The sequence below is a fragment of the Saccostrea echinata genome, unplaced genomic scaffold (assembly GCF_033153115.1).
Source record: "Saccostrea echinata isolate AGI-Se365-2 ecotype Australia unplaced genomic scaffold, CSIRO_AGI_Sech_v1 ptg000054l, whole genome shotgun sequence".
NCBI lineage: Eukaryota > Metazoa > Mollusca > Bivalvia > Ostreida > Ostreidae > Saccostrea > Saccostrea echinata.
Genome location: NW_026889803.1, coordinates 11,534,620 through 11,544,220, shown reverse-complemented (window position 1 = coordinate 11,544,220; position 9,601 = coordinate 11,534,620). Strand labels below are relative to the sequence as shown.

Sequence of the window (9,601 nt, the reverse complement as noted above, 5' to 3'; positions counted from 1 at the left end):
AAGCCATGCATAAAGACAACCATTTCTTTAAATTGTTACAATTGGTACTTTATTGTATTTTCAGCTGTCTTTCGGCATTTCTGATCTTCGAATTTTGTGCATTTGAAACTAACTCTTATAAATTTACACAACCACAGCTTCCATCAAAAATTAATTAGTTAATTTGTTTTCTTTATTTACTCCATTTTAATTCAAAACCGTTTAAAGAATCTTCAATACTGTATACAGGGAAAATTTCTCCTCCGTTTTATTATCGCCCCATTTGCCCTAGACACAATTGGGCGAATTTAAGACGGGGCGAATTAAAAGAAAACAGTATAATTTCTTAAAAAGAACTGTGACTGGACGAATGTCTCCGCTTTCCTTCAAGTACATGCAAAACTATTCTTACCAACTTACGACGGGTACGTATTCCCTAGTGAGACCAAAGCTCATTTTTTGGTTACTTTATTATGAAAATTGATAACTTTGAAAATCTTACAGAGGAGGTCCGAACCCTCTGACCGACAAGCTTGATCTTCTATTGTAAATCATTCATATAGTCAGTCAGGTCCTTTCTCTAAATACTAGGTATAAATTCAGAGACTTCTGGCATTTTCATTCTGAAGCCTCTGGTTTTATCCTGCACTATAAGCCTGACCGGAAGTTGATGTATCCCTTGTAAAGTCTTAAAATGTGTCGAGACATGAAAAAAAGGTATCTCTAAGCGAACTATATCTTGTTAATGTAGGTTAATGATTGACAAAATTAATAAAATACGAGTTTGAAGTGGAGGTGTCTGAAATTGAGTTAGGTACCTTGTGGAAAGAAAAATTAAGGGGTGCTCTATTAACGAAACAAGTACCTGTTATCCGAAAAACGTTATAATTGCATTCGTTTACAAACTGCGCGGAGAACTCTTATGTCTCATGTGAGGCCTCGAGTGAAATGAAAGTCTCAAAAGTTTAATTCAACAATTCACAAACGTTGTATTTAACTCTGGTGAAATCAACCTAATCAGACAAATTAGTTCGTCGGTAGTGACTTTATAGTAGAATAACTAACACAAATTTACAGAATGCAACGTTTGAATATCGCTACTCGCTAAAAATTGACTCGGAACGAAACGTCTTTTGGGCGAATCATCTTCCGGGGCAAACTGCCCCCCCCCCCCCGTTCCTATGGACCAGAGGGATGCGGTAAAAAGATTTTTTAAAAAATAATAAACCCTTTATGGTGACCGCGTTGTAAATGAGTATATATAAAAATTTTCATTTTTCTACGTCTGTATATTGAATTATTCAGTGTGATTTCTGTTAAATAGGTAAAGTACCAAAGAATTGAACATGATTAGTGAAACGGATAAGGGTGACAGAAGGCATTCTATTTTTAAGGAGATGGGTAAACAAGGCTTGCAAAATGCCTATAGCTTTAAATATATAAAAGTCATATTCATATTTGTGAATCAACTGTTTGGAGTAAAGTTCTTATTTTTGAAAGATATGAAATTATGACAAACAAAACTTTTCTGCGAAAAATTCTTAAGCAAAAATCAATTCTATGATTTAAAAAAAGAAGTGTTGTATTCTTGGGCGAGAAAAATCCCGAGTATCAGATTTTTCTTATAGACGAACATGCTAACCACTATACTGCACATCTCACGACAAACGGTACCATTTAATTCACTACATGGACTTCAAAAAATATTTCTCGAAAAAATACGGAAGTGTATTTTTGATACATATATATCTAATGTATTAAATCAAAAGGTAAAAATAATTCAATGCATATCAGATTTGTCATGTAAAATGATGGTGTTAAACAATGGTAAACTTTGTCGCTTTGTCCATTCTTATTGTTCATTGATGACCTGGAAGGTTACCGGTATTCAACAAGCAGTCAAACACATGATTTAACAAATGCAATATGACACGTTTATTATGATAAAACTTTTAATGTTGATATCACAGTTTTAACATCTGAATTTGCTTTTGATTTACAATTCTTTTGATTGCGTTTGTGTATTCCATTGATTACACATATATTTTACTTCTTATCATATTCATTACCTTCCAACGGTTCTACTTTAATAAGGAATTTTATATGAGAGTAGAAAACATTTTAATGCTTAACATACTTATATTTGCTATGACTTACCACATCTTCATATTGTAGTTTATCATTTGATAAGTGTATTTTAAGGGGTTTTGCATTTCAAATTTAATTCAAGTAGGAAATCATTAATCTAAAAAAAAAAACATGAAATGTTTGATCGATTTCATTTCATTCGTTCTTGGTATCATAAAAATCAAAACATCTGAAGAAAGTTGCTCTATTCATTGCACATTCTTAATTTAATTTAATTTTTTAAATTTATTTCATTTTTTGTTGACTGTGAAAAATATTGGATATGTTTCTATCATTCAGGAGGATAGTTTTTCATTCCCCCCCCCCCCCCAAAAAAAAATGGGTGTGCTCAATTCTTCTCGAGAACAGCAGGACCACAATAGCCAGATTATTATGCAAACATTCACATGTTGCTCAAATTCACGGGGACTGCGTCTGCCCTTATTAGGTAAGCAACTCCCTTTGCGAAAACTCTAATATATAAAAATCTTTCCAAGGAACAATAGGGCCATAGTTATTCAGATTAATATGTAATCATCCTCAAATTTTGTAGTAACAAATTCAACTGACTTTGATTCCATTCATTCTCCTATGTGACATGAATGCTATACAAGTATTCTAAATAATGTACAAACATTTCTGACTTTCTTGGGACATGGCCCTTGGAGCCAAGATAAAGAGGAGGGTGAATCGGGTAGGGATTGTGTTCCACAGTCCCATTGCTTTTAAATATTTTATTAACCGTCACAAAATATTACACTACTTATTGCTCTGCCAGTTAAATCGTTTTATCATCACGAATGCATACCACGAAGCAAAAATTTGAATTACCAACAATAAAAAAAATTCAATCCTGCCAAATTTACATAACAATCTATAGATTATATATTAAGTGATAATGAAAGACATCGATTCTCCAATGGCAGTTAACATTTGACTTGTTCACTCCAACCGTCTTAAATTGACAGAAAATTGAATTCTAAGAGTTATATACTTCTGCTGCATAGTGAGTATCGCTGCTCGTTATCGTGACTGATTGGTTTTCATTATTCAGCGAGAAATGCATTGATTAGTAATCAGAAATCATCAGGTTTCTTACATATTCCTCCCACAAGACGAACCTGCTTGTAGCATAAGCTCCAGTAATGGAGTGCGACATTTCTAATCTGATTGCCGCAATCAATGAGGCCAATAGAACCAGAACATGGTCAATATAGGGAAGGCTATTTTCCATATTTTTTCCTTTTGATTTATGTTCCGAGTTGGGAAAGCCATGAAATGAGATAAATGAAAAACAGAAATCGGTTGTCAACCAATTAAGAAAATCGATAATTAATTGCAGTACAGTGCCACCCACAAATAAAATGATACGAAGAGTTTTTTTTAAGCATGAAATTAAATATTTTCATCCATCTAAATTTAAGACAGCTCTGTCAAAATGTAAAGAATCATCCGTGGTTTCAAATGTCACATGAATCAACGCCGCCTAGCGGACGGAGAGGTCATCATCGATTGGTGGTGATCCTGGAAATCTCTTCAGTTTCAATATTGTTTTCTATGTAAATGCTTGTTTCTAAATTTGGAAATCAATCTTGGAGGTATGGAGAGACCCAGGAGGGACAAAATTGAAATGGGTAGTCTTGTGGAGGAAAGTGAATCTCCAGACAAATTATCCCCATCGGGAGGAGAGGAACATAAAAGTCTTCAAGTACCCAGTGCTGGACCTTCATATGGAAGTACCCTAAGTATTGGACCGGAAGCAGGACCGGTAGCTTCTACAGCAAATCTACTGCGGATTGATCTCGAAAAGAAAATCAGTAGACACACTGGTAAGTACTTCAGATTTACAACCTTTTTCATCAATGATTTACAATAAATTGCCTTAAATATTTTTATACCAATAATATGAAAAACATGAAAATAAAAAAAAATCTGGAATCACATTTCGCCGTAATTTGATTCTTAAAAGATTGAAACAGAAAAGAGTGTGCATACTAAACATAAATCTAAAAGTTTGTTAGTGCAAAGTCAGTAGTACAAACTCTTTAAATCACTTGTCTAAGAAATATCGTTTAAGTAATCTACATAATTCATTTTCATTGGAGTGAATATCAATTTTCCAATATATAAATGTTTGCACAGAAGACTGAAACATAAGGATTCGCCCCTGCTTGCAATATAATACAGCCTAGTATCTCTAGGAGCTAAAACTGATCGGGACTTTATGCTTACTACATAAATGAAACGAGATTTTTTTCCCTATAAGAAGCTGTCGTTTTTTGCGTGACTTGCACTTAGTGCTGTGGACCAAAAGTTTCTCATGTTTTCGCACTCCGGGAGCAGACATTGATTTGTTTTAGGTTATAAATAAAACCATCGACAGTCAGATACTAAAATGAATAATAAAGAGGTTTCTAGACCTGGAGAATTGCATTGGAGGAAATTAGATATATTTTTCTTAATCATTGGGATTAAAATCACAACCGGTTTCATACGTATTTTATCATTTGATTTTTTTTAAATCATAAATTAATTACTTTATAGTACTAGTAAAGAAAGCTAGAAAACAAAACAACTTAATGTGTCATTTTATGTAGTTTGCACAAAACGCATTTCTATTAAGCTAAAAGCAGGTTATTAGATATTAGAACTGCCGTAAAGGAGAACTTCAGACATGCTGTGCTAGAGCATATTCGATTGATTGATTGATTGATTGTATGTTGTTTAACGTCCATCTCGAGAATTTTTCACTCATATGGAGACGCCACCATTTGCCGTTGGAGAGCTGCAAATTTTGTCCTATACTTGGCTCTTACGACCATTGAGCAGTGAGGGATCTTTTTCGTGCCAGCACCTACTGCGACACGGGACCTCGGTATATACGGTCTCATCCGAAGGACCGGTCTCCACGTCCCACAGTGGGATTCGAACCCTCGACGTAAGGATCAACTCCTTACTTCGAGACTCTAGAGCAGACGCTCTAACCACTGCGCCACGCGGACGACCAGCATATTCGATAAGTGGTGTAAATCAAATGTGGATTATCAAAAACTCCTAAAATGAAATATATGGAGATAACGAACAGTATTCAAGCTCAAAACTCCATTAAACAATACAAAATAGGAGCAGAGCAAACATGGACCTCCAAAACATCAGATGTGGGATCAAGTGCCATCGAGGAGTGAGCGTCCCCTGCCGACTGGTCACACCCGCCGTGTGCTCCTTGTCATGATCGGGAAATAACCGTCGACAATTCAGTGTGTAAATAATAGCCTATTAGTATGAAAAACGTCAGTCAGTATTTGACTCAATGATAAATTGTATTCGCTGACAAGGTCATTGTATCGACCATAGAACTTACGAAATGATGGCTTTAAACGAGACTGCTGATATTCTTGTTTCATCAACTTGTTTGTCAATAATTTACCTCGTTTTAGAAATTGTACATACGTAGAGCATACTCTTGCGTATCGAATCAACTGAGAGATAGAAACCCCGTATGCAGGTGATGGAGGTTTATTGCTGCATAAGTAAGGGAAGTTGACGATTGAAAAGTTAAAGTCATCACGTTTATCATAAAGTTTGGTTGTTAGATTACCATTAACGTCTTTTTCAAGTAAAATATCCAAATATGAAACAGATGTGTCAGACTCTGTGGTATCTTTTAACTCAAGCTCACCAGGATATATCGTATCGACATAAGAATGGAAATAACCATTGTTAATTGACAATACGTCGTCGATATATCTAAATGTCGAGTTGAAGGCCACAGCAAGTGTTTTCTTCTTTTCACGTATAAGTTTTGGACAAATTCTGCTTCATATGAATACAGAAAAGGTCTGCTAGGGCGCAATTGGTACCCATGGGAATTCCAATAGATTGTTGGCAGACCTGGTCTCCAAAAACCACATAGATATTGTCAATCAGCATCTTTTTAATGTCAACTTCAGAGTTCTTGTGTGTACAATCAGAAGATTTTAGAAAATTTAAAATCATATTTTGTTCAAAAGTCAGTAACATCAAAACATATGTATTTTTTGTAAGAGAACTCGTATATTAAGTTCTTTTTTTGGCTTAGGTTTTAAGAATTGACTTGAACGGACAAAAAATTGAATTTTGGGAATTTTACTGCTTCATATTTTTTTTCATATTGAAACTTTTCAAACCAGAATTGAAAAAAAAAATGTAAAATAACAATCAAAAAGCCAATTTTTTGACACATTTACAAAAAAAGATACTTAATCAAGGTCTAGATTTAATCATCTTTACCCCTTTTACCATTTTGAAGCATAACAAACTATAATTTCTTGTGATTATGTATTTTAGAAAGTCTTTTAAGGTGTAATGATATTTTTTTTTTCAAAAGAAATTTTACTAATAAAAATTCTGAAACTTTTTAATCCAGTTGTCTATTCTTCTGCCACTTCAGGATTTTAAACTAGAATGCACGTGCAATATGATGATATACATATACATATGTAAGTGAAAAATATGTTACATGTAGTTGAATTTTTTCCAAAAAAAATTCAGTTTGGTTGTCATTTTTTTTATTTCACCCATAAGTTACAATTAAAGGAAGAGCCATTGCAACAGCTTCTGTTCAATGTGAGCGTGGAATTTGATTTTTGCTTATGACGTTTCACTTCCATGGCGTTAAACGTTTGTAACGTCAAAATGCATACTTTAACTTTTTGACCCCCTGTCGTGTTATGTTGTTTTGAATGCCGTAGCTTTCCTCATACTTTACAAGCAAAATGCATGTTGAATGTAAATATTGTCAGATGTCTCGCAAAGCGTAAACGATATACTATTTTATTCCTAGTCAGAAATAAAGGAAAAGAAAGGTTTAAAAATAAAACCAAATTCAAGAATATATGTTTTCCTTCGTTGACGGAAGGACAGGGAAAATAATTTTGTAACGTCTGTTCTGGGATTGTGATTTTTTTTTTTCAGGAGAGGAGAGAGAATCCTGGGATAGCCGGGCGGAGTTCCTGTTATCCTTGGTTGGGTACGCTGTGGGACTGGGTAATGTCTGGAGGTTTCCTTATTTGACCCAGAAAAATGGTGGAGGTAAGGACAAAGTGGAGCGTAAGGTACGCAAAGTAGCACAATAATCGTCTAAAATAGGTTTTCAGTTTTTCCTTTTTATTTAATTGAATAAATTTTCTTCCCCGTGTTGATCCCAGGCTGTGGGGGGGGGGGGGGGGGGGTAAAGCTCAGGGTTCAAGAAGAAGCTTGTCCTGAAACATAGTCATTTAAACATTACGACGCCGTCGTAAGAATAGTCCTTCGGTTGTTAAAAAAAATACAAGAAGAATAAATTTTACAGTTGTAACCATCAAAAATGCAAGCAAAAAGTCTCGAAATCAAACTTCAAACATCCACTGAACGATGAGTGATATTTTTTTTAGCTCCATGATTGTGATATCTCTTTCCTTGACGAGATTATAAGACGATTAGTCAATGTATTCATAGTCATTCATCAACCAAGATCTCTACGCTGAGACAAGGAAAACTCAATTGTTCTCAAATAATTCTGTTGGATCAATAATTTTCTTTATGTTCGGATAAATTCTTACTGTTAAAAAATGTTCCTTTTTTCTTTTTTTGATAAATCAAAGCTTTCTCTCTCGTCATTTTACCCTGCAACAAAATCAGTTTCTCACATTTATGCTTTTTGAGCTCTACATCTATAATCATATCAGAAGAGTTATACTTGTAAATCAATAAATCTTGAATAATTCATTTTTTTAATTCTTGATCCCCAAATATGGTAAAAATTGATACTATGGTAGGTTTTTATTTATCATTTAATAACAGGTTATAAAATATAGATTGCATCAGAACTTTGTGGACAATTTACACTCTCACAAGAACTACTATTACAGTATATACATGTATATCTATAGTAGGAATGCTCCATACAGGTTTCAATTATAGAATACAGCGAAAATTTCGCCTAATGTAATTTATTTCGTTTCGTTTAAAATTCCCATAAACCTTTCTGCAATACTTGTATTGTCATTAATTTTGAGCAATAATTGTATTGTCATTAATTTTGAGCTTGTGTGAATAAGGCTATTTCGTATGTCAAAGAATGAGCTGGAAAATTATTCTTAGTATACAGTATATATCAGAAGTCGGGTATGGAAATAAATCTTTTTATTACATTTTCAACAATGAAATACTGTGATTTATTCATTGAATAAAATTGATATTCCCTCACAGTGTGAAAGGATACCAAAGTGATATTCTCTCACAGTGTGAAAGGATATCAAAGTAAGTAAAATATAATTTCTGGCCTGAAATAAGATTGAGATAGTAACTAAACCATCTTGACAGAGACTAACCTGCCAATTTCTTCCCAAATATGTTGCTTAAATTCATGTTACAATGTTTTCATCTCTCAACTGCTAAGCTATGACGTCTCAACTGCTCATCTGTGACGTCACAGCCTATTACATTGTGTTAAGAAAAGACAGAGGCAAAGGGAAAATCAAAGAAAATGTAATAAATAGAAAATTCAATGTTTTGTAGTTGGATATGGAACTTATTTCACTCGTGAGACAGGATTTTTTAATATTTTCACTCGTGCTTCGCACTCGTGAAAATATCAAAAAATCCTGTTCCACTCGTGAAATAAATTCCATATCCAACTACAAAACATTGAATATCCTCTATTTATCCTTTTTTTTATATAATCTTAAGTGCCTGGAACTGTCAACATAATTAAAACAGAGGGTAATTTATTTGGCTCTATACATTTGTAGGAGGTAAAGCCTTAGATAATCATGTTGGATGGTATAAAAATGACAGTTTTTTGTCAAAGTGTCAGTGAATATGCATTAAGCTTTAATGAGTAATTTTATCATAACTAATTTTACTGACATCACATATATATGTGCTAGATTTAGATATCTACATTAAAGAAAGATCAGGAATTGCCAAAAATATATATATTATAATATTTGAGTATCATATTGTACCAAACCTCACTGAATTGTTTGAAATTTTGACTGTATGATTTTATTTTAGGTGCCTTTCTGATTCCCTACGCAGTAATGTTAGCCATAGAAGGAATTCCGCTGTTTTATCTAGAACTTGCAATTGGACAGCGCCTGCGCAAAGGATCGGTCGGTTCTTGGAACCAAGTGTCCCCTTATCTCCAGGGCCTCGGTCTGGCTTCGGCTGCAGTCTCCTTTAATGTGGCACTTTATTATAATACAATAATGGCATGGTGCATTATATATTTGGTTCAAAGTTTCCAGAGTCCTCTACCTTGGTCGGAATGCCCGATGGTTCAAATGACAAATTCTTCAATCAAGGAACCAGAGTGTGAGGTGCAAAGCTAGAAATTTTCCTGATTGTTGACACTTCATAGTACTGCATTTCAAAGTTGCCTTTTGATGTCTTTTTTTCAAAGATATTCATTAAAAATCAGAGAAGTATTGAAAAGTATGAAAAGAATCCTTGTTTATTTTTTATGGTAAATTTT

The 9,601-nt window shown here is 33.9% G+C and overlaps 1 protein-coding gene across 1 annotated transcript in view; it reads left to right on the top strand.

Moving 5' to 3' along the window:
* The first annotated feature begins 3,633 nt into the window (after positions 1 to 3,633).
* The window catches only part of LOC133172120 (sodium-dependent neutral amino acid transporter B(0)AT3-like), a 13,660-nt gene continuing 7,692 nt past the window's right edge, over positions 3,634 to 9,601 (top strand). Inside the window, exons 1-3 of the mRNA XM_061306937.1 lie at positions 3,634 to 3,935; positions 7,060 to 7,176; positions 9,142 to 9,446. Coding sequence (XP_061162921.1) covers positions 3,707 to 3,935; positions 7,060 to 7,176; positions 9,142 to 9,446 — 651 coding nt within the window. The 5' untranslated portion in view covers positions 3,634 to 3,706. The remainder of the gene's footprint in view (positions 3,936 to 7,059; positions 7,177 to 9,141; positions 9,447 to 9,601) is intronic.